General features: G+C 43.1%; 2 protein-coding genes across 3 annotated transcripts in view; one reads left to right on the forward strand and one right to left on the reverse strand.

Annotated features, from left to right (window-relative positions):
• Positions 1-10,442, reverse strand: part of LOC106864277 (mammalian ependymin-related protein 1-like) — a 31,707-nt gene extending 21,265 nt beyond the window's left edge. Inside the window, exons 1-2 of the mRNA XM_088155844.1 lie at positions 10,391-10,442; positions 9,265-9,502 (exon numbers count right to left, since the gene is read on the reverse strand). Of these exons, the coding sequence (XP_088011970.1) occupies positions 9,265-9,502; positions 10,391-10,442 (290 nt within the window). The remainder of the gene's footprint in view (positions 1-9,264; positions 9,503-10,390) is intronic.
• A 383-nt stretch (positions 10,443-10,825) lies between these two features.
• Positions 10,826-22,969, forward strand: LOC106864278 (secreted frizzled-related protein 4-like). 2 transcript variants are annotated; one of them, XM_088160655.1, is made up of 6 exons: positions 10,826-11,300; positions 11,455-11,535; positions 11,627-11,692; positions 16,609-16,807; positions 19,492-19,555; positions 22,025-22,969. In XM_088160655.1, the coding sequence occupies exons 1-6, from the start codon at positions 10,859-10,861 to the stop codon at positions 22,211-22,213; spliced, it is 1,041 nt and encodes a 346-aa protein (XP_088016781.1). In that variant the 5' UTR covers positions 10,826-10,858; the 3' UTR covers positions 22,214-22,969. The 2 variants fall into 2 exon arrangements, 1 of the variants encoding a protein (XP_088016781.1); XR_015801939.1 differs by lacking the exons at positions 10,826-11,300; positions 11,455-11,535; positions 11,627-11,692; positions 16,609-16,807; positions 19,492-19,555 and adding an exon at positions 21,376-21,434 and having other exon boundaries at positions 22,025-22,129.
• The last annotated feature ends 2,053 nt before the right edge of the window (positions 22,970-25,022 follow it).

The raw sequence follows: 25,022 nt of genomic DNA on the forward strand, positions 1-25,022 counted from the left end.
GGCAGAAAATCCTGTCCTTGCTCTTGACTCTCAGGTATGGGAGAGTGACCCTGATACAGGCAAGGATGCATCCTCTGAGAAGACTCGGGACAACACATAATTTCCCTGTGGAATCTCAGATCTCTAGTCAACATACATACATCTCCCCTGGGCCCGTGAAAGTGAGGCAGTAAACAAAAACAACTGAAAGAAATGGCTGCTTGGCAGAGGTAAGGAGAAGTTTCACTGGCCACTGGTACCTTCACATTATGCAATGCCATGCCGGGCATAATGCTCCTGATTCTAGAAGAGCCAAAATACTGCACAAAGTGGCCCTATTTTACCCAGACATCATCCCCTCCCCAGCACATCAGACACCATATAATGCCTTGAAAACACTCTGGAGGAGAAAATAATTCCCCCTTTGAGTTAGTAAGAGCAACAGGTAAAAATACTTCAGGAGAAAGAACTCATCAAGTTCTATGAGCATGTGATTCCTTGAAAATCTACAGGTAAGGCCAAAATGAAAGTCATCTGAAGACAGGGATGAGGCAGATCAAGATGAGGTTCAGGAGTTGGATTGTTGCGGCTGAAGCTACACAGATTCACAGCTGGATGACATCAAGTCTGAATAGCTCACTATTATTTATTATGCCATGTCAAGGCTAGCCACCAGTTAGTTTATAGCAAAACTGGGAGGACAGAAGGATACCTGAACCACAGCTTTCAATTTTGAATGAACTAATGACTTGGCATACCAAAAAAGGCATAATAAGGTACCATTTCACTGACTTCACTTGTCTGGGAAAAGGTCATCCACTTGAAAACCTGTCCCATGCAGCTAATAAATGGATAAGCCTGTTGATATGCAATAAATATCAGGTCTCTATCTGGAAAAGAAAACTTTTTTTTTTTTTTTTTTTTTTTTACCTCACAGAAGCCCTATATTAGAAAATTCTGGTTTAACCTTCAGAGGAGATACTTTTTCAGATGAATGGCCTTTGGACCTGTGAGAGTAAGTGTGATGTCATCAGTTGTGACATCTGAATTGCGTCAGGCTTCAAGCTGAATGGAGCCTAAATTAAGACCATGGATATAAAGATGTCTTTCATTGTGTTTGTTTAGCTGTGCAGTCATGTCACCATCAGCTCTCTGTGACCATAGAACACTGAATCTCTTTCTATTCATGTCCACCTTAAATCTTTAGCAAAAAAAAACAAAACCAAAACCAAACAAAAAAAAACCAAAACCAAGAAAAAAGTAAATACAATTTAGTGATTTACCTTTTGAAAACATTGGTCCAAGTTATAGAGATATAGACATATCATATTTTCAGTACAGTCCTGGTTTTGCCTTAAGTTTTTGCTGTAATGTCCAACAATGCAGAAACACATTATTTCAAAAAGTTCAAACAGACAAGCAAGAGATGATAAAAGGGAAAAAAGAAGTAATTCCCTAGATTTAAAGGGTTCTGGAGGATAAAAGGCCTGAGCCTATATCCACTAGCATCAAGTACAACATGGTATTAGTGACTACCATTTAACAACTTCTAGAAAAACAAAACTTCTTAATGAGAACCTGTTTTTTAAGAACATCCAGTAAACAGTAGCTATAACTCACGTGGTAGTAATGACCCCAGTGAGTGTCTGATAGTGGTTTTTAACCAGCACTCTAGCAAATTATCAAATTGGGGTCACTGGATACTTTATCTACATTTTTTCTCTAGCTTTAAAGGGTTTTGTGGATCCTGCTATTTTGAATTTAAGAGCCAGTTTATTTTGTTCAGTTTGGATGTATGCTGTGTTTTGGTATTGTATGAAATGTCTCCAGAGCACTTAGCATAAACAATGGTTTCAAGAACACTACACTAAACAGAGCAGCCATCTCAAAGCAATGGATTTGCTTACTCATACTCAGGTGGCTTTTTCTGTTTTTTTTTCACAACTAACAAAGATGCTGTTGTTCAAGGAAGCATAGCACACAAGACAGAAAAAGTTTTGCTAGGCTAACAGTTTCCAATTTCCTATAACAGAGTCCACTTGTTTGTTACTGCTGCAGTTTGATGCTGCAGTTTGATGGCCTCCCCTGAGCAGTATTTTAATCTCTTCCCAACCAGTCCACCTGTAACAACAAAAGCAATTAACTCCAGTGCCTTCCTGAACTGTATAGCCTGGCCAACTTCCAACAAGATCAAGAACTTGGAAAAGGGAATGACTGCTGCTGCCTGTGGGCAGAAACAGAATGAACAGCTGGAGTGAGACAAGATGCTCCTCCACACAGCCATCACGCACTACAGTTCCTCCTTGTACAGGGCCCTTCTCCAAGGAACCAGTTGCCTTGGCAGGGAGCATCACTGAGGGACTCAGTAAGCTGACTTGTAAATAGGCTTATGATGGAAATGCAGGAGTTGAGGCTTGTACAACCAACACTCCACATCCCATCACACAACACTCAATAGAATAAATGAGGCTTGCTTCAGGCTATTGCCTGGCATCTGACTGTCTGTGTGCATCCAGTACAGGAGCTTTCCAAAGCCACCTTTCCAAACTCACAGTCATGAGCAGCAGCAGACACTTGAAAGAACTTGACACCTACAGGAGGAAAGTAAATGCAGGAGGTCTAAGTACTTTCCCACAGTTCTTATTCTCCGAAGTGAGTTACATACATAGGAGCTTATGAAGAATCTTAGGTTCCAATAACTCAGGTTACATTTAAAGAAACTGCTGAAAATTCATTTCTGTTTCACTGCAAATTAAAGGTCTCACAAGTCTGCATGTTCTACATAATCTTAAAAAATGGAACTTCGGTTCCTGAGCAACTTGGCCAATTCTGAAAATTTTACCCATGACAGTCTTTCATTCCCCAAAACATTAAACTGCAGAAACCACTCCCAAAAACAAGTCTGGGAAACAAATTTGCAGTTGCTCAGGGTAGCTCAATATTTAGCCTATTGAGTCACCACAATGACCACAGAACGGATGGATTATATGATTTCAATAGGTCAGCCACCGCTGTTTTTTCTTTTACAATCACACATCTTTAACCAACTAAAAAGTAGTTAAGTCAGACATGTGTGCCCACACTCGGTTTATTTTGCAAAGTCATCACCTCTTCTTCAGATGAATGTAAGTGTATTTGCACCTAACCTTATGCTGTCTCTCTTCAGTCAAGGACAGGGATTGACACACGCAGGCAATATGCCTGCCAGAATAAGAGACTTATTTCTCTAAACATGGCTTTGTCACTCCTCTATCACACCAGTAGTTTGTGTTGCCAGGTGAGGAATTTATCCTCCCCTTAACTGTGCCTATCTTTTGCAAATATTATTGAACTAAAAGAATTTAACATGCAGTTCTGTTTTTAAATTAACACTGATAGGGTACCTCCTGATTGTTCTTCTGCTGTGTAGCTACAGTTTTTAGGACACTGACCTAACAGTTGCAAATACACAGACATCTCAATATGCTGAGTACGGTACAATAGGCCAAGGAGGTTACAGTTAAAATACATGAACAGAAGGGAAGAAAAAAAAAAGGGGAAAAAAAAGTACATTTTCTTTCTCCTACTGACTGTCTTGACCAAATGGAAATTTTCTTTCTTCCCATCATCAAATTTCACAGCAGGGGCATTGCAGATGAAGCCTACCTGTGTTGTGAACAGGTGAATGATCTCCTTTCACTGGTGGCTTAGGGAGGAAGCTGAAAGGCTAAGGAGTATTAGGAAAAATGAAAGGAAAATATATTGGTGGAGCTCTGCCCTCCCATCCTTGAGGGAGGCCCATCAGGAGTCAGAAGACTCCCAAACCTCCCACTGTCAGGCAAATGGAGGACACTTGGTTGATGAAGGGGAGTGGAAATGGGTCTCTGGTTGGGGAGGCATAATAAAAACTCCTCCTGCCCCCCCATCCCCTAGCCAGGTGTCACTTCAGAATAGGTACATGTCCTGGGGTACAATGCAAAAATGTGTATTCTATCACCATCTGTTAAAATGTAGGAGGGGTGGTGATCCTTATCTCTGTGAGAGATATCCTCTGCTGATGTGCCATCTGATAAGATCGGGGGATGATCATCGTTATCTATTCACAACCCATCCTTCCTCCAGAAGATATATTCCGTTAATGGGCCATTAAGTCCTATTGTGTGACTGATAAGATTACATCATCCCATTGGGAGATGCCCCAGCCAGGGCAGGAGCCAAGCCTTTCCTACCTAGATAAAAACCTGGGGTTTGGGACGTGAAGGCAGACCTTTCCACTGGATCCCAGAGGAAAGTCAGACCTTTTCCACATCATCGCTGGATCTTCGGAGGAAAACTGCACCTTCTACAGGAGCACTGCTTCAACGGAACCACATCCGTCATCCAGGAGGACTGCAGCCACCATTTATAGGGACTGCTACCAACACCCTGACTGACAGGGTGTCAGGTTGTATTTCTGACTGTGTTGGTGGTTGTTTCTTTTATATTATTGCATGTATTATAGTTTTTCTCTTTTTTCCTATTAAATTGTATTACTGACTTGGAGTCTCGCACTGGTTTTACTTTCAAACCAACGCAGTACAAGATCCTGGATTTAGAGAGTCAGCCAGATGATTTAGAAGAAAATTATCTGAACAGTGAGCCTCCCAATTACGCTTCATCTGTGAAACGGATCACCACCTCCAACATCAAAAAGAAAAGAAGCGTAGTCGTGGTGGGTGACTCCCTTCTGAGGGGAACAGAGGGGCCCATATGTTGACAGGACCCATTCCACAGGGAGGTGTGCTGCCTCCCTGGGGCCCGGGTGAGGGACATCACCAAGAGATTTCACAGGCTGATTCAGCCGTGTCATTACTACCCACTGCTGATACTCCAGGCTGGCAGTGATGAGATTGGAAAGAGGAGTGTTAGGGCAATGAAAAGGGACTTTAGGGTATTGGGTCAAGTGGCTGATAGGGCAGGGGCACAGGCAGTGTTTTCCTCAGTCCCTTTGGTGGCTGAGAAAAACAGTGAAAGGAATGGGAGAGCTCACATTTTTAACATGTGGCTCAAGAGTTGGTGTCATTGAATTTCGGGTTCTTTGATCATGGGGCAACTTTTACAGCACCTGGCCTACCGGTACTGGATGGGCTCCATCTCTCTGTTGAGGGCAGAAGGATTTTAGTTTATGAATTGGCAGAACTTGCTGAGAGAGCTTTAAACTATGTTTGAAGGGGTAAGAGGATGCAGCTGGGCTGTCTGAAAGCAGGCTCAAGGGTGATAAGCCTGAGCTAGGGGTGAAGTCAGTAGCCCAGCTGAGGTGCATGTATACCAATGCATACAGCATGGGTAACAAACAAGAAGAGCTGGAGGCCATGGTACAACAGCAGAGCTATGATGTAGTTACCATCACAGAAACATGGTGGGATGACTCACACAGCTGGAGCACTGCACTGGATGGCTACAAGCTCTTCAGAAGAGGCAGGAAAGGGAGAAGAGGTGAAAGGGTGGCCCTTTATATTAGGGAGGCTTTTGATGCCATAGGTATTGAAACTAATGATGATGGAGTTGAATGCCTATGGGTAAGAATTAAGGGGAAGGCCAACAAGGCTGACATCCTACTGGGAGTCTGTTATTGTCCACCCAATGAGGAAGTAGAGGTCGACAAGTTATTTTTTAGGCAGCTAGAGAATGTTTCAGGATCATCAGCCCTTGTTTCTTGTAGGTGACTTTAACCTGCCAGACATCTGTTGAGAACTTACTACAACAGAAAAAAAGCAGTCCAGGAAGTTTTTAGTGTGTGGAGAATAACTTTTTGTTGTAGCTGGTGAGTGAGCCCACCAGGGGAGAGACTATGTTAGATCTGTTGTTTGTAAATAGAGATGGGCTGGTGGGAGATGTGGTGGTTGGAGACCGCTTGGGGTACAGTTATCATGGAATTAGAGAATTCTCGAGATTTGGTGACATGAGGAGGAACATCAGTAAGACTTTAACATTAGATTTCCTGAGGACAGACTCTGGCCTGTTTAGGAGACTTATTCAAAGAGTTCTTTGGAAGGAGGGTCAGGTGTCTCAGGAAGTATTTAAGGGGGCTGCTAGGGCATGTAGGAAAAAAATTAGGGACACCAAAGCTCAGTATGAAATTAAAATGGCAAATTCTGTAAAGGATAACAAAAAAATGTTTCTACAAATACATTAATGATAAAACGAAGGATAAGACCAACCTCTACTCTCTATTGGATAAGGGAGGGAACTTAGTTACTGCAGATGAAGAGAATGCAGAGGTGCTTAATGCCTTCTTTGCCTCAGTCTTTAGTGGGAAGATGGTTTGTCCTCAGGATAACTGTCCTCCTGGACTGGTAGATGGTGTTAGAGAGCAGAATGATCCCCTTGTTATCGAAGAGGAGGCAATCAGGGAACTGCTGAGATGCTTGGATGTTCATAAATCTATGGGACCAGATGGGATCCACCCCAGGGTGATGAGGGAGCTAGCAGATGAGCTTGTGAAGCCACTCTCCATCATTTACCAACAGTCCTGGCTCACTAGTGAGGTTCCAGATGACTGGAAGCTGGCCAATGTGACACCCATTTATAAGAAGGGTGGGAAGGAGGATCCTAGTAATTATAGGCCAGTTAGCCTGACCTCAGTATCAGGTAAGGTTATGGAACAGTTTATACTAAGTGCCATCATGCAGAATTTTTTTACACTCTGAGCCAGAGGGGGGGAGTCAACAGTGAGATCTAGAGAAACACACACCTAAGACACTGGTTGAAACCACAGCTATGACTTCTCATGGCTGGCTCTGCTGGTTGCCTGGCAACTGAGGTGTCTGCTCAAGTGACAGGTGACACAGTGCAGCCGGACAACAGGGAATGGGCAGTCTTTACCAATGTGGTCACTGCATCTCAGGTGATCTTGAAACAACTGATGGGCAAAGAAGTGATGTTAACGAAGTAGCAATTGGCTACTCTTCTGAAGCTGAGGTAGGTAAATTTTACTAGGCTGATGTAGGTATGAAAATGCCACATAGCAGAATACATTAATTTGAAACATATATCTACCTAATAAGACCTGAAAGTTTCATGTTTTCCTGCGGTTATGAGCCTGCAAGCCCTTCCACACAGGCAAATATTTGTGTCCTTGATTAACCTCGGCCAATAACTCAAACAAAGCTGTGTCTGATTAAGGTCCACATCTGCAAGCTTCAGAAAATGTTTTGTAGAAAAATGTGGTTGTTGGCCAATCCTGACTGCTGCACATAAGTTACATCTGATAGAACAAAATGTGAGAATTTAGACTGAAATTTCCTTAGACACCAGGGCAGCACTATTTTTCTTGTTGATTTTGTAATCACTGCCTCAGCATAATTATCCATTTCTTGTAAATGTGAAAACTGGGTGGAGGAGAGAAGAGGTTAGGTTATTTTTCAAAAGACAGGATACATCCCTTTGCCTCTAACTTCTGAAGACTTCAGTTTACGACTCACTGTGTCCACAGTGAAACGAAGTTGTGATCACAATTCTAGACCTGGTCCAACACATACTGAAACCAATGGGAGACTTTCTGTTGACTTAAATGGAAGCTGGGTCATGCCCTGAGCAGACACTACTGCACATATAACAAAACCCCTCTCCAATTTTCTTCTGCCAATTTTGGATGGTAGAAGACATGAACCTGGAAACATTAAAGACCCCTGAGGTCAGATATTGTCTACAACAAAAATTTAATACGGGAAAAACCAATAAGCTCACCTGTCTGTACTCTGCCTCTTTCTAGCCCTACCAACCCACACAAAACTGCATCCAGAGCAAGTATTTATCAAAAACGTAAAAAGGTAAGATCTTGGCAAAAGGCAAACTCTGGCCCAGAGTCTAAAATATAGAATAATTATTCAATCTTAAAGTTTTCAAATAAAATAAACATAAGCTTGAAGAAATGAGTGTAGTACAACTTAGGAGCTAGAAAAAACTTGCATCAGGCTTTGTAGGCACAGTTTTATGCTTGTCAAACACGAAAGTCAACCTAAGATTTGCAGAAGAAGGGAGGCATGAGCACCCCATGACCAGTGTCAGACTCTGTGTTCTGTCAGCAGACCACAAGCAAACACCTGTGTGTTGTTTTCAACATTCTTCATATGGCTCCTATGTAAAAACAGTGATGAAAAAATGAAACACACAAAACAATTCTAAGAGCATCAGAGGATTTGGAGGGAAAGGATCACAGAAGAGCATATGCTTTGGAAAGATTAAAACAATTACTATGCAGTGCTGATATGAAATTGATTGCCAGGAAAGAAAGACAGCAGCAAAAAGGAATATTGATCTTTCAACAGAAGAGACCATTAATTTTGTCGATACAGCATTTGTAGGCTGGTCTTTACCTTGTCTCACACATCTCCAGAATGGACACGCTATTATTTGAACAATTCATACGTGGGAGAGGCCAAGGTATGGACAGACCTGCTATCTCCACACTAGCAGGTATGACATGTTGTCTGAAAGTGATTGACACTCAGTAGACAGAAATGTCTCACCAGGAAGGCCTCTCTAGGCCGATCAGTTCTTCCACCCAACCTGGGCTTGGCAGGGTGGGGAAGAAAAAAGATGCTCTTTTAGTCAGCATTTTTCTACATTTGCTTTTCAGCAAACCAAGAAACAGACAATGACACAGGGATTTTTGGGATTAGTTATGGGCTTAACAGATACATCCTGTATAAATGAAGAACAGGAAGGCCCTGCAGGGCTGTGCAATAGGAATGAATACACCGTAACACAGGTAATGGATGCATCCTGACTGACTTAGGACCAAGCACTGGCAAGGACCAAGAAGGCCCAGAGAACTTGTAACTCAAACTTGTTAGCAAATTACTGAGATAGAACCTTCTCCCTTGCCTCATAACATTATTCACATGTTCGAGTATAACCTCTTCATTATACTTCACATTTTTTGATTAGCTTCCAACTCCATTTTAATAGCAAAAGAGTTGGGGGGGGGGGGGGCGGGAATATCTCTGAAGATAAAAAGCTGACACTGTTGACCTTCAATCTCTTGGTATATACACATACATATCTACAGGAAAGATAGATCCAAGTCATGTTGGTGACAGGTTTCCTAGCGCCAGCTGTTCCCAGCATGCCGGTGCGTCTCCTCTGCCGTCCCTGCACTCCCCCGACTCATGCAGGGGAGGGACCCCCGACTCACGCAGGGGAGGGACCCCCCCTTCCCGGCTTTGCATCACCCCACACGCCCCGGGAGGTGCCTCCGGGCTCTGTGCCGACCTTCACTGCCCCACCCGGCCCAGCCCCGCCGCAGGTCCTGCCGCCACCTCCTTCTTGCAGGGGATAAGCGCCTTCCTCTCCTCCAGGACGCGGAGGCGCTGGTTGGGGCCGTCGTAGGAGACAGCGGCCCGCGTATTGCGGCCTGAGCCATGCTCGTTGAACACGGTACGCCGTTCCCAATGCCGCGGCGCCTGGCACGGCTCGGCCGCCGCCTCTCCACCACGCAGCAGGAGGACGCCCAGAAGCAGCCGCAGCCGCAGCGGCGGCCCTGGCCCCAGGCTGGGACAAACTGCTTTAATGTTGATGTCGCCCTCATTTTAGTGCCTCCCCACGGACAGTGTCACCAAGCATTCCTTCACCACTTGCATTCCTTCATCTCCCAGTTCCTTCCTAGGTGTATCAGCTAAGTTTCCTGCCTGGTCTGGATGTGCTTTCCTCACCCACTAAGGGAAGGGGAGACCCGTGCCGCACAGATGCTCCGTATCTGCTGCTCTGCTGCATCTGCAGAGGGCAACACCGGTGGCACCAGGGTACCTGTCTGGGGCAGGTACCCCTGAGCCACGCTGGGACTCTCTCAGGTCACTGGGATAACCTGGCATTGAGTTAATCTTATCTCATCAGGTCCTCAGAGACTGGGGAGTGGCATTTCCCACAGAGAAGAACTGGCCCAGAGGTGCAAGGTAGGAAGATGGCTGTGAGGGAGCCCTTTGTCCCCGCGTGGGCACACCATTCTGCTGCACCAGGGGCGCGTGGCCGTGGACCACCAAGGGAAGGAAAATAAAAAACAGCTTGGGAAAAGTCCGAAGCCTCTTCGTGTGCAGATGCGATTGGTGAGGGACAGAGGCTGGGGGAGCGGGGCGGCGGGCTGACTTGCCCGCACAGCAGCCTCACACCGACCCTGTGCTGCCTCGGCCCCGCCGCCAGCTCTCGTCTCAGCTTGGCCGCCGCTGCTTCCCCTGTCCCGAGCAAACTGAGCCACGAGCCACCACCCCGTCTGTTCGCCAGTCCACTTCACGCCTTTCCCCTCCGTGCCGAGCTCATGGAGGGAATTCTGCAAAGCCCTGAAGGCGCTGGGAACAGCTGCCGGAGCTCGCTCAAGCCCGCAAAAAGTTTCTTCTCCCCTGAGAAAACGTGGCACATAAAGTACAGCCCCACGGGAAGAGGTCGCGGTTCCTACCGTCGCCTTCCCTCTCCTCGCGCCAGAGCGCAGAGCCCCGCAGCAGAACCATGTGGTTTGCGTTTCCTTCCCCCTCGCCTCGCCCCCTTCCACCTGAAGAAATTTATGACACAGATGAAAACTGAAACGGAGCTGGAGCGGTGGCCGAGACACTCAGTGATGTCACCGGGGGATTAAACAGGGTGGAGGTGATGTCACTGTGCCTGCAAAGCAAAACACACACATACACGCACGCCCCCCACCCCCCGGACGAGTGGGGCTGCCAACAGAGCACGATCGGCCCCACGTCAGTCGTGCCACTGGTATAAATGTGGTCCTGCAATGTCCATGGCTGTCAGCGTGGTGGCTCCCGCGACTTGACTGCAGCAGGGCTCTCGGGGGCAGCACCGCTCCACTCCCTTCGGCCGCCAGGACCCGCGGTGCGGCTGCAGGAGGCGGAGGACAAGGAAAAGAAGGAGGAGGAAGAGAATGCTGCGTGCCTTGGTGGTGGTGTCCCTGTGGCTGCGGGTGAGCCCGCGGGCGCAGGGCGGACCATGCGAGGCGGTGCGCATCCCCATGTGCCGCTCCATGCCCTGGAATATCACCTGCATGCCCAACCACCTCCACCACAGCACCCAGGAAAACGCCGTCCTCGCTATCGAACAATACGAGGAGATGGTGGCCACCGGCTGTAGCCCGGTCTTGCCCTTCTTCCTCTGCGCCATGTACACCCCTATCTGCACTCTGGAGTTCCTCTATGACCCCATCAAGCCGTGCCATTCCGTCTGCCAGTGCGCCCGCCACGGCTGCGAGCCCATCATGCGCCGCTACAACCACAGCTGGCCCGAGAGCCTGGCTTGCCACGACCTCCCTGTGTATGACCGCGGCGTCTGCATCTCCCCAGAGGCCATCGTCACCGACGTGCCGGAGGGTGAGAACCCTGGGGGCAGAGAGAGATGGGGAGTGAGGACTCCCTCCATCCCTGCGGGACGCCCCAGGGTGGGACGGGGGAGCTGCGGGACCCCATGCTCCAGTCCTGGAACCTCTACCGACAGTTTCACTCCCTGACGCACCTCTGTTTGCAGATGTGAAGTGGATGGACTTCACACAGGGCTTTATGGTGCCGGACAGACCCCTGGAGCCTGACTGCAGGAGCCGTGGCCAGGGTGAGCCTAGGACGATACCCCAGCCTCCACCTCCCCAGAGACTGGGTCCCTCTGACACCCCTCAACCTTCCTCCCTTCTCTTCCTTTGAAGAGCAGTGCAGGTACAAAAAGACAAAGCCTACGCTGTCAACCTACTTGGCCAAGAACTACAGCTACAGTAAGTGCATGGGGGAAATGCTTCACTTTGCTTGTCCCACACCCTCCTTGGGTCCCTGCAAGTTATGCAGCTCTGTGAGGGTGCTGAACCTACACCAGGCCCATCCAGCAAGTGTGGCATTAGAAGACTGCTCCAACACAGCCTTTCCAAGTGGGTGTTTGCCTGGGGATACCTACCTGTCCTCTTCCAAAATGGAAACTACTGGCAGTAATAGTAGTTGCACAGATCATGTTGTGTTTCTGACAAAAGCAGCAAAATGTCAGTAATGTGCACCCTTCTGCTCTGCAGAAAGGGTGGTTGCTGCTACGAAGGTCACTCATCTGATGTGAGTGTGATGACTTGGCCAGCTCCTGTTTTCATCCAGCATGTAGAATAAACAGGACTTTGCTACCCCAATAAAACTTGTAAATGTGAGCCAGCTGCTGTTGCATTTCCTAGGTGCATTGTAAATGGTACATTCCGTGACCCCTGCTATGCCCTGTAGCTTGGTCCCTCTCCCTTCCTGGCCATACAGGGCTGGCTGGGATCCAATTTCTCCCCGCCCCCCTTTCCAGACCCTAGAAAAGATCTGTGCCCCCTGACCTCTATCTCTTTTTCTCTCTTTTTCCCTCTTCCTCCCTCTTTTCCTCGCTACCCACGAGAAATAAACCCTGTAACTTCCTCAGGGAAAAGAGCCTCTTTTGTTATCTTATTTTACGTCCATGAGGCAAGGGCCCCGGGAAGCTTCACCCTAACAGCTGAGCTAGACTGGAGGAAAGGTGAAGACCCCATTTTAGGGCCTAGAAAAAGCCTCAAGCTGCAGCGAAATAAAACGTTTTTGGAAGGTATGATAGGTTGACTTAGGAAGAAGAAACTCAGAGAGAGATTTTCTCTAAGAGAATTTCCTCTGTGGGGGTTGGGATACCTTCAACAGCCAATTAGAGAAAGTTAGTTCGCTCCATGAACACACATTTTGAAGGAGGTAATCTGGAACTGAGGCTCTTTGTCTTTCCGGCGGCTGAGCAGGTAACATCAACCTGAGATTCCCCCTCCCCCATGTGGGGGGAGAGGCTCAGGAAGCCGCTTGGGCCCCGTTTTCCGACGAGGGGGACCCGATGGCCGGGGGGAGAAAAAAGTTGTGTGATAAGACCTTCACAGCTTCCTCCTCCACGGGCCTGCGGCTCTGGCGTGGGGGGGGAGGCCGACTCTTGCTGCTGTTGGACGGGCCGGGCCTGCCCGGGTGGCCATGAGCAGTGTGGGGCTGCAGCCCAGCCCCAGAAAGGCTGATTAACACCTCAGCTCCCCCCCCTGAGCAGCCTGAGCCTGGCCCATCTTTTGTAGTTGTGTTAAACCTTAACTCTTTAGTGTTCAGATAAGATTTGCAAAGCCTCCACCCTTTCCTTTGAATATGAAAAGGAATAAGATTTCTGAAGTCAGTGACATAAGAGCTAAGTTTTTAAGATGGAAGGAGAATGAGAAGATGCTGAAATGGCTGAAAATCTTTTTGTAAAATTGTAGGGATGAACTAATGTACTGAATATTCCTATAAACCATGGAAATAGACATGGGGGGATGGAAATGTTCCATTTAATAGATGATTTGACTAAAGAGTACCTGTGTTGAGAATTTCTGCCCTGAGAAAAGAAGGGGATTTCGGTTTCCTGAAGATGAAGCCTGAGCAGAGAAAAAGGAAACAGAGAGAATTTATGTTGTCAAACATTTCATTCTTAAAAGTAATACCCCATGAAACAGACATGGCCCACATCTACAACTTTGGGATGGCTGTAGAGTTGGGAGGAGTGTTACGATTGCAGGTTCCCGGGTGGATGTAAATTGTGAAAGATAAAACCACAAGAGAACTGTCTTCTTCTTTCTTGTGGAAAAAATCCCTACAGCTTTCAACAAAAGGAGGCTTCTCTCTCTGGAAGTCAACTGAAAAAGACTAAACTGGGGACTGACCGAAGTATTTGTTATATGTTTGTTTTGTTGTTATGAAAGTTGGGAGAGGGAGGGGTGATCTGAAAAATCTTATTCTGAATTTTTTTTTCCTTTTTCTTTGTTTGTGTAGTTAATATATTTTCTTTTATACTCTCTCAAGTTTTAGGCTTGCCTTGCTCTTTTGCTCCTGGTTCTGTCTCACAACAGGAAAATAAGTTTATTTAAATTGGTAACTCAAACTGAAAACATTAATTTGGTGCATTGGCCGGGAAAGTAAAAATTAAACCAAGACAGAAGGTTATGTATGCTTTTACTTACTAGCCAGAGTTCTGTCTGGTGCAGAATGTCAGAGATTTACTGAATTCAGTGACAATTTGTCCCATCCAGCCAAGGTCAATAGTTTTATTACATGTTGCATGACATGTTGGCAATAAAACAAAGTATTTACTCCTCTTCCCCCTTGGCTTCTCCCTTCTCAGATTTATGATGGTGTGAGTCAAGAAGAACTCTAATTAAGATTAGGTAAATGCCACATTAAACCTAGTGTTAATTACATAGCCTGTATTAACTATGAATTTAATATCCATTGCTGCTTCATTTTGCATTTTGCAAGCATTTTTTCAGATGGCAGGTTTTTTCCCAGTCATTTATCCAGTTCTTTTGCAGTAGGGATATAATTCAATTCCTATTTGTTTGATATCAAATTAAAATAAGTTTGTAGTAATTTGCTTCTTTGTTAGCATGTTTGCTGGGAATAATCAAGCTGAACCTCTAGGTTAGGTAATTGTACAATATTTTGTTCATTATAGCATTCTGGTGCATTTACATGACATGCTCTTTTTATATAATTCCTTGATCTGCATCAGTACAACATAGAGATATGTTTGGGTGGAGTAATGATCTTCCACAGTTGCCTGAAACATATGAAATGTAGTGATATCAAATGATTGTTCAAAAATGAAAGACAGGTGTTAGCCGTGTAAATTCTGATTCCAGTGATTTCAGTGGTAGTGTTCCTTGAGTAAAGGCTGTACGTTGGAGTCCAAAATTTAATTCTATTGAATTTGTGAAATCAGGATTTTGCTTTTGAGATATAAATTTTTGTTCAGCACCCTCTGAGATAAATAGACCTATTGATATGGAAAATTAATTGAGGGACGAGATTCAATGGATTGAAAATCAATCAATTTTTTTTCTGCAAACCCTTAAAATAAGACATACAGCCAAATTGTACTTTTAGCTATCAGAACCAATCAAACTTTAACATGGATTTGAGTCTCCAAAACTGAAATTCCTCACGTTTTTTGTCTGTTGTACGTGTCCTGATAAAGGTAGCTCATAAACCCCAGACTGCATTAAAAGTGCTGGTCTCCTGTTTTCTATGTGTGAAGTTTATTCCAAATGTTATGAGGTTCGTGTGAAGGCTTTTGACCCGGTGGCTGGCAAGGGCAGGCTGATAGCCCTGTGGTCTGTATGCTTCTAATGCTTTTTTCACTGAAAAGTGTTTGGACAGTAGAAGCCTTTCTATTTTGACATTTCCTAGAGACAAAATCCTTTATGTAAAAATTATACTTAGTTTATTAGATCTGATATTTCTCACAAGAGAGAAGAGATGAAATGCTGAAGTGGTAGGTCATGCCAGCGTTTGTAGGCACGAAGTTAGCCAGGGATCATTTCAGAGCAATCTGTAGCATTTCACATTCTTGCATCCATGCAGACATGCAGTTTTCCTCAATGAAAGGTAAAAATACAAATGATTGTGTATTCAGTAAAAGAAACCCGTTTCAGTGTCTCATTTATATGAGGATCTCACTATTGGTATAGAATCTAAACGCAAAAGATGAAAAAAAGTATAGGTCAAGTAAATCATGGCAATCCTAAGCCTCTTAAGTTTTTTGACTATTGTTTCTAACCTTCCCTTGTTTCTTATATTTAAGGAAAAACTATTTCCTGGTTGCAATCTACAGGAAGTTATTTTATTATTGAAAAGAGTGAATTCATGACAACTGTCTGTGAGGTAAATTATTCATTATTTAATTGGAAAAAGCCAGATGTGGCTGGAGAGTGGGTTAGATTTATGCAAAGGGTTGTTCAAGTCTGAGTTGAAGGAGCTGTTTGTGTGTGTGATTCCAGGCAAGATTGGTTAGCCTGATCTGGCAAAGATTTAAGCACATGTTTAATTTCACAGTTGTCAGCAGTCCTACTGAAAACCAAATCAAGATTAGGCCTGTTATTCTAAGCCACGGTTCATGTCCAGGCAGAAGTAGTTCTAGTTTCACAACCAAAACAACAGCTTCCAATTAAATACATTTTAATTCTGTGTCCTGGGGTACAATGCAAGAATGTGTATTCTATCACCATCTGTTAAAATGTAGGAGGGGTGGTGATCCTTATCTCTGTGAGAGATATCCTCTGCTGATGTGCCATTTGATAAGATCGGGGGATGATCATCGTTATCTATTCACAACCCATCCTTCCTCCAGAAGATATATTCCGTTAATGGGCCATTAAGTCCTATTGTGTGACTGATAAGATTACATCATCCCATTGGGAGATGCCCCAGCCAGGGCAGGAGCCAAGCCTTTCCTACCTAGATAAAAACCTGGGGTTTGGGACGTGAAGGCAGACCTTTCCACTGGATCCCAGGGAAAGTCAGACCATTTCCACATCATCGCTGGATCTTCAGAGGAAAACTGCACCTTCTACAGGAGCACTGCTTCAACAGAACCACATCCGTCATCCAGGAGGACTGCAGCCACCATTTATACGGACTGCTACCAACACCCTGACTGACAGGGTGTCAGGTTGTATTTCTGACTGTGTTGGTGGTTGTTTCTTTTATATTATTGCATGTATTTTATTTTTTCTCTTTTCTCCTATTAAATTGTATTAATGACTTGGAGTCTCGCACTGGTTTTACTTTCAAACCAACACATTCTGACATGTTTAAATTTCTAAGACTGTTCATTGTTCTCACTCCTGTATTTTTCTATTTGCAGTCATTCACGCTAAAGTAAAAAGCATAGAAAGAGGGAACTGCAATGAGATAACGACTGTTGTTGAAGTCAAAGACATACTCAAGTCTTCAACACCAATTCCTCTGTCCCAAATGCCCCTTCTTACAAATTCCTCCTGCCACTGCCCACCTCTTCAACCAAAGCAGGATGTTCTCATCATGTGCTATGAGTGGCACTCAAGGTGAGCTGTGATTATGTGGTGCAAAACAGTGTTAGAGCTGGATGTGTTAGATGGGAAGGAGGACCAGAAAAGCTCTCTCTCTCATCATAGGCTCTTTTTGCTGATAGTTTTTCTTAGTATAACTCATACACACATATACATGTTTCCATTACTTTCACAGCTGATTTTTTCCACTTCATCAGCCTCAGCTCTGCGCCATGATGTGGTGTTTGCAAAATATGGCTCACGCAAAGAGTGTAAAATCTGTTGACATTAGGTGCTGATAGCATATTGATAAGGCATCATGCAGCAGTTCAGTCACCTCCAGCTTGGGAGTGTTTTTCCAGGACCACTTTCCACAGGGATGAGCTGCTTTGTGTGCAACAAGTCAAATGGTGGCTGTGTTGGCAGGACCACATGGAAGGCGTTCTGTCTCACCAAGGGAGGGGGCAGGAGATGATACACATCTTCTGTCAGCAGAGCTGCTGGAGTCAGGGCCAGGCCTTCTCCGCTGGCCTGTCCATACTTTGGACTAATGCCATCAATGTGATGTTTCCGATCCCACAGCCATACTGGGACCAGCCAAAGCTGCAGCCACTGGAGATCCATGTCCCAGATTGCAGCTTGCCAATCCTGCTGTATGATTAAAAGAAAAAACAAAACAAAACTAACTTTACCAGACCTTTCATCTGGCAGTCAGCCTAGCCCCAGACATGGAAGAAAATCCAGAGTGCTGGTCTGGAGGGAAAGGAGTGATGAATCACAGCTTCCTTTTCTCCCCGGTTTCTTGAGACAGACGGGGACATCCTATCCCCCATTAGCACCCCAAGTGCACCAGTAGATGCCAGCAGAGCAGGTTGTGGTGTTTTAGGTTCTGTGTTGACGTGTCTGTTGTGGTTTGGAGACAAGGCTGTTTGTAAAATGTGCAAGCTGGTTTTACATATTGTGAGGTTGCTGTTAATTGGTCACACACACTTGTAAGGACCACACAACATCCATGTGTGGGATATGATGGGCCATATCCATATTTTTAATGAGTTTGATGTTGATATTTTGGCAGCATTTTATAAGTGTTTCTAAAATTTGTCATCTGTTATTGTATTGTTTTAACTTGTTTTTTGGTGAGCTAGCAAACACAGTATTTTATTACTACCCAGCTCTTTGCTCCTCCAGGTCTGGAAGTATTTCACAAATATTAATGTAGATCACTCAGTTTGTGTTCGTCATTTTAGGGATACAAGCTCTGATTCATGTAGAAGGACTATGACCAGAACAGCGATGGGGGAGCTCTGGGTTGCAGAGGATCCTCTGGAGGCTGATAGGAAAGGGAGATTTCATAAGTCAAAAATCAGAATCAGCATCTCCATTATTATGGAAAAGCACTCGATTCCCTAAATATCTTGTGATGGTTTTTAAAGGTCATTGAGATTTTAAATTTCTTATAGTATAATAAAATGGATTTGCAAAAGAAACATAAACTATTATATGTGCTTCCTGTTGAGCTCAGTAGCAGGTATACAGAAGGCTTTGAGTTACAGCAGTTTTTTAAAATGACAGAGGCAGAATGAGTAGAAAATGTACCTCCTCTACAGTCAATGGCAAAATACCTATTGCCTTTTGTTGGGGTTAGAGCCTCACTGGATAATTCGACCTGAACCAAAGCTGCGCTAGATATATCCCATGTTTTGGTTTCATTCATGGCAGGGTGGCCTTGGTGTCAATCCTGTACATTAATCCTCTGATTTCTCTTTGGAAAGAAAAGGAAATATACAACATATTGGTCCTGATTCTCCAGGGTTTACACTCACGTTAGGGCTTTTATGTTTGGTCAAACCAGATGCACAGTGGCTAGTGACTATGAGAGGCTGCATTTTGTACTGTGTTTGAGCTGCTAAGAGCAACAGCACTGTTCATGGAAACTGGAGGTCAGGCCCTGCTACACTGTTTAACCTTCACCAGCCAGAACAGTGCTGTGTGGTATTGTATGCATTTCTAATGATGTCTTGATGTTTCCAGACAACACTGGTGTCTAAGTAAAAACCCCCAGAATTTTAGTGAAATTTATATTAGGGCATGTTAAGGCCTGATATCTCAACCAACCAAACAAAAAACTCCAAAAAGTTGTCTCTAGGTTGGGAATGTGTGGCATCAGGCTGCTTTAGAATAAGCTGCTTTAGGAGCTGTTTAAGACATATATATATATATTTAATAGTCACTTTCCTTTTATTGTTCATTTCATAGCATCTAGACTCAATGTTTTCATGCAGGAGCTAGCCAGATTTCACTGGTAGGCAAGTATGGCAATTATCACTAATTATCCATCTTACAAATTCACCTTAAAGTATTCATTGAGAAGTTAGATGTAGGAAACAAATACTGCCATCCTCATGTATTTATAGGTAGAAATGGATACAATTGTAAGTGATCGTATAATTATAGTGCTGTATTTCATCTAAGCTCTATTAGCTGGTGTATGTGAAACAGCTTCTTTTTTAAAGTCAGAAGTAAAATGCATCAGTTTAATCTACTCTTCACACAAACATATAGAGAAACATATGGTATCCCATCATCCCATACATAAAACCTCTCAGTACCAGTATCTGTGGGTGCATTTCAACCCCAATCTGTGTTAAATCATCTGGAATGGCAGCTCAGGAATTAAAATCAGAAATATCTATAACTTGTGTGTATTTCTTAATTTTCAGGTTGATGCTTCTTGATGGATGTCTAGTTGAAAAATGGAAGGATCAACGAAACAAAAGATTTAAGGTAAATGCAAACAAAGAAAAGAATGCCAATGTTCTTGATAAAACGTTAAACACCTTTGTTTTACTTCAGTACTGATTAACTTTGATGGCTTTCAGATATATGTAACTCCTCTGAATATCATTATTTTCACTTGAACATTTTCAGCCCTCATAGTTACCCAATTATAAGTGAAAATTTGAATACTTTAGTCTTGTGTTTTAGGATCTCTAAAATTTTATTTGTATTTAATTTTGCCCTGTGGGATGACCTTCATGTGGACTCTGGTTTCTTACAATAGTGTCTCTAGGAATTTCTTTCATATCCCTGCTACCATAAGGAGCAATGACACGAAAGTGAAGGTGATATGCAGATGAGTACATAGTCCACATTAGATAAGAAAGGAAGTTAAAATACTCTGCACTGGATTAATGTTTTTTGCTGCATTAAAGATTGAAGGCTGGGTACATACACTTCTCATCAGGTACTCCCTACTAAGACCCACCCAAAGGATTGGGCATTTTCTCTCTGGATTCAGGAAACACTAGAAGGAAAAGTCCAATATAGGGACATGGGTGACAGGCACAGCAGACGCCCCTGCTTTTTGAGGCTTCAGGATAGCACTTGATGTCACTCTCTACTTTTGAATTCCTCTTTTTAATGGAAAGAAAGGATGGATTGAGGGAAGGTCTGATTCTTCCTCCCACTTTTAGAGATGGAAGAAAGTTATTTTTGGAATTCAGAAAGGTTTTCAGAGCATTAAGGACATAGATGTATAAGGACATACATGTATGTTTGTTTAATTATGAGTTGATCGGCAATTGATAGGAGGAAAAGAGATGTAGGAATCCATAAGCAGAAGCTTAAGATTACAGACCAACTTCTTGCAGGAAATTACATTCAATCTTCTCTCATACCCTCTTCACTTACTCATGTGAAACCTATGTGTGGAAAGGAAAACATGCTTTAAATCTTTAAAAAATAAATACATGGCAATTGCCGAGGATGCCATATGGGATTTAGAAGAATATTGGCATATGACTTGGATTCCTGAAATCCTTTAGCTGTCAACTTAATGGCCTGTTACTGGTGCACAGTGTGTTTGTCACCCCCTCACACTGTTTATCATTTCTAATTGTGTCTTGAATCATGTTTGGGCATTAGTTTTCAAATTGTCAAATAGATGCATGACTGCCAAGCAAAATACCCTTCAAAGCACATGTCATTTCCTCTCATATTAATAGTTTCAGAAACTAAATCCTCGTTTAAACATGTTTTAGTGGGACACAACCAAATATCTGCAGATCGTTTTGGTTTTATAAAGATGCATAAATGACTCTGACCACACAAAGCCGGTATGGAGCTAGGTATCACAGTGACTTCATTTTAATACCTATCATTCATCTCTGAGGACTTTGATCCAGATTTGTTAGAATGGATGTTTTGAGCTGTCTGTCAACCACAGAAGACAGTTGTTAACGTAACCACAACATGGCTGGTCTTTTCTCCAGCCAGGGCAAGTGTCTCAGTTGCAACAAAGTCAGTGCAGAGGTACTGAATAGGGAAGCTGGAGACCGTTTCTTTTGCTCTGATCACTGGGTAAATCCCCTGACTTTAGGAGTTTCAAAAGATAATAGAGGGGAGAGGTGAGACCCTTTCTGGGTTCTAATACCTATGTTGTTTTCCTTAAAATATGTATTTCTGTTCGAGAGGTGAAAATCTGCAGTCTCTGTTGCTGTTTTATGGATCCCTCCATGTTTTGGAGAGCTGACCAGTTAAGCTTAATGTAAAAACCTATTTTGTAACTACTGCACTATTGGGTCTAAAAATCTGACAACTGTTATCTTTGGTAGGCTCGTTGCTTTTCAAAATTTCTTGGGGATGCTGCTGAATAAAGCTGCAGGTACATTATTCAAACCATGTCATTGGAACTCTCAACGTGTGATTTCACTGTGATCATCGCTATTGTCTGTCCATAACATAAGCTGATTCATGCCTAGTCCTCTCCACCCCAGGGAAAAGCAGAAGCAGAAATTAAATTCCAGCTCCCCTTGTAGCTGTGTGCTTAAATACATATTGTGAAAGGATAGTTTGAGTCCTGTAGACTTTTCTGAGGAAAAGTAAAGTAGCACATTCAGCAAGACAGCAAGGGAGGGCCTTGCAAAGGAGTTCCAATATTCTGGTCCTGACCTTTTGATGGCATGGTACCAGCTCTCCTCTCTTTCTGAAAAGGCACTCGCAGCATGAACATGAGATGGTCAATTGTCATTTCCATCCACTGGTGTTGTGGAAATTCGCTCTAACCTAGCACATATGTAAGGTTCTCCCTGCAAATAGCCATAGCATGCTGACATCAATGGCCTTGCAATGCAGAGCATTAAACTGTTAAAGGCAGCACTAGCATCAGTGCTTCAGGATAGCTTTCATTAAGACGTAATTATTTATGATATGTCCTTCCCTAACTCATTCTCTTTGTCTTCTGCATTTCTACAGAGGTGGGAACAGCGACTGCAAGAGCAAAAAAGGCGAACTGCACGCAGTAAGAACCAGAACTCAGGACGCAGTGGTCAGAGTGGAGCCCTGAAACCGCAAACCAAGAAAACCAACCCACTGATCAGTGGCCCCAAAAAGGCCATTAAAATAAGAAATGGACAGAAAGAAATCAACCCCAAAAAAGTATGAGTGTGAAATTCCCAAAAGGAAGGACTTTCCCTGCACGACAAGGATTGCAATCTGGCTTGGTCAGCATGTTTTATTAATCTGGAGCTCATCGACTTAAAAATCATGTCAGTTTCTACATAGACGTTTTTGCTGCACTTTACTGTTACAAGGTTTGCTTATCCTTTCAAGTCACTGCAAGCCATAGAGCATAGGTTTGCACTAATATGAGGTAGGCATATTCCAGCTGACTGAACTTTATCTTTGGGCTCTGATTTCCCATCTAGATAGAACTAGAACTAGATAGAACCTTGGCTGCCAGAGGTTTTGACTCCTTGTATCAGCTGCCTGGTCTGCTTCCCTGCCACATGTTGGAGAGTGACATGGAGTTTCTCTCCTCAGCTGGTGAAGTAGTTGGTGAATTAGTCTGTGAATTAGCTGAGAGCTCACTAGACTCGGCAGCTGAGGAGCAGCAGAAGGATGGTAACCTCTGGCAGATATTTCAGCTGCATCTGCTGGAGTTGATCCTGTCTACTATTTGGAAGCATATCCCTTGTTCAGAGTGTTCAAAAGCATAGTTTACCATTAAGCATCTGGGCATTATTTTATTTTAATGTGTGTGCCAAAAATATGCTTGCAGTGATAGTATTTGATCTTGTGGCTCAGTAATCATTTGGATAACTATTTATAATTTGATGCCATATTTCTAACCTTTCTCTGAGATTAAATAAATAAATAAATAAATAAATCAGCCTTTTCCCTATTAATGAGCTTCTCAAAAAGCAACTGGCTATCTGCAGTTTTTCTTATCAGAAAGTAACGCTTACCCTGAAAAGAGTGACAGGAAAGCAGATGCTTTTATTTACACAGTAAGTTTACTGACTTAACATTTTCTGTGTGAGATATTAGAGCAGAAAAGATGATACAAATCTAATCAACATAAATCCAAGATGGCATTTATACTGTTCCTTCCAAGGTGTACTTGGATGAGGCAGCATAGATAACACATTCTGATTTCAATTTCATGTAACACACAAGATCACCCACATTAAGATCAGAAGAGTTAATGATAGATGCCTGAAAGACCTTCAAGATTTCCTACAGGAAGACTAAGAACTAGACTGTTCAATTCTGATAAAATGAGGATTTTTATGATAGAGAAATTCTATGCCAGAAAAAAAAAAAGGAGTTCTGTGTAGATTATCATAAGGAGTAACAATTGGTCATGCCATTATTTTGATCTTTGCATGACAAGAATTCCAATGAAATTTGCATGAGTGAAATTCACAATAGATTATGCTGAAGTGATTTTTGTAGCAGCAATTTTATACTTGGTAACTTGCTCAAGCAAATTTGAGACATAGATGCCAAGTTACTATGTTTAAAACAAACGGGCAGATGTGTTACAAGAAAATGGAATCTTGTAGTTCATTATAGAATTAGGTGGTATAAAGATTTGATTATAATTCTTCCAATACTAACAAAAGATAACATAATTATTCTTCTGATTTTTGTCCCAGCAGGAGAGAAATAGAATCACAGAACATGTTTATTTGTACCAAGGACCACATATTTCCTTGTTTTGGAACTTTAATGAAATCAAAACCTGACACTAAAGACTATATGAAAGATCTGTTTCAGTTTAGAATGACAAACGAGAGGGTTATAAATCTTAAAATATTGTTTTAGAGGAATAAGTATGTCTGATTGTACTGCATTTTTGTACTGAATTACTACCAAAAAAAATAAGGCAAGTGGAGAAAAAGCTTTTTTTCCCTGCCAAGAAGATGGAGTCAATCAGCTTGCGGCTCTGTACCGCTGCACTGTTTTTCCTTTGCTCTGACTACTGAATGAACTACACTGTCAAGTCAGACCTTGCAAATATCTGTTCAGTTTATCCACAGTTCCCTGTGAGCAAATGATCAGCTTTCTGGTTACCTTGCTCAGAGAATACATACTGAAGTTCTCTAAGTATCTACAAACTAAAGTTTTTATCCCATTGTAACCACAAGGAATCAAAATACTTAAAGTGTTCTGTTTGGGGCATCTCTTGATTACTCTGATAAAACCATCAACCTTCTATCTGGATGTAGACTGTCTGATATATATAAGGTACTTTTGGGGCTTGATCTTAATATCCCCATCTAGAGAAAAGGAGGATTGCCCTCCCTTGCTTTATGCTCATTTCCATAGTGGTTTATCCACAAGCCTTTTGGCAGCAGCAGGAACAAATCTAATATTAATACATTACCTGCAAGCCCTCAAATTTACTGCATATCCAACAAGCAAGTTTGAAATGCTGTTTTACATTCCAGTAAGGCTATTGTTTAATTTCAGAGATGCTACATGAAATATAGTGTTAGCAGTTGAAATTCACTGCAATTTTTTCAGAAAGTCTTGGCTAGCTCTAATCAGAAGTAATGCACTTCTATAGAAATTAATGACTTGCAAGTTCCTGGGGGGTGGGGATATTTATAAATCGAAATATAATTTTGAATGTTTGTTGACCCATATTGATGGATTATATTTACAAAATTAATTGTAGCTGATGTACTTTAGCAGAAAAATCTGTTTGAGGAAATGTTTTCGGATGTTCATTTACATTCAACTAACTGCTAGGTACAACTAAAAAGCATGTGTTGGTTGTGCGTAATTGGAATAAATATTTTTTCAGGTTTCATTCATTTGAAATGTAGGTTACAATTCTGGATAAAAGAATTTAAGAGCTGTTTGAGTGTTTTGGACAGGAAAATCTTTTTATTTGCTTAGGAAGTATTTCTCTGTCATATGCACTGACTGGATGAAAGTTGCAACACAGAATTGAAGTGATCGG

Source organism: Sturnus vulgaris, chromosome 2, assembly GCF_052056855.1.
Source record: "Sturnus vulgaris isolate bStuVul1 chromosome 2, bStuVul1.hap1, whole genome shotgun sequence".
NCBI lineage: Eukaryota > Metazoa > Chordata > Aves > Passeriformes > Sturnidae > Sturnus > Sturnus vulgaris.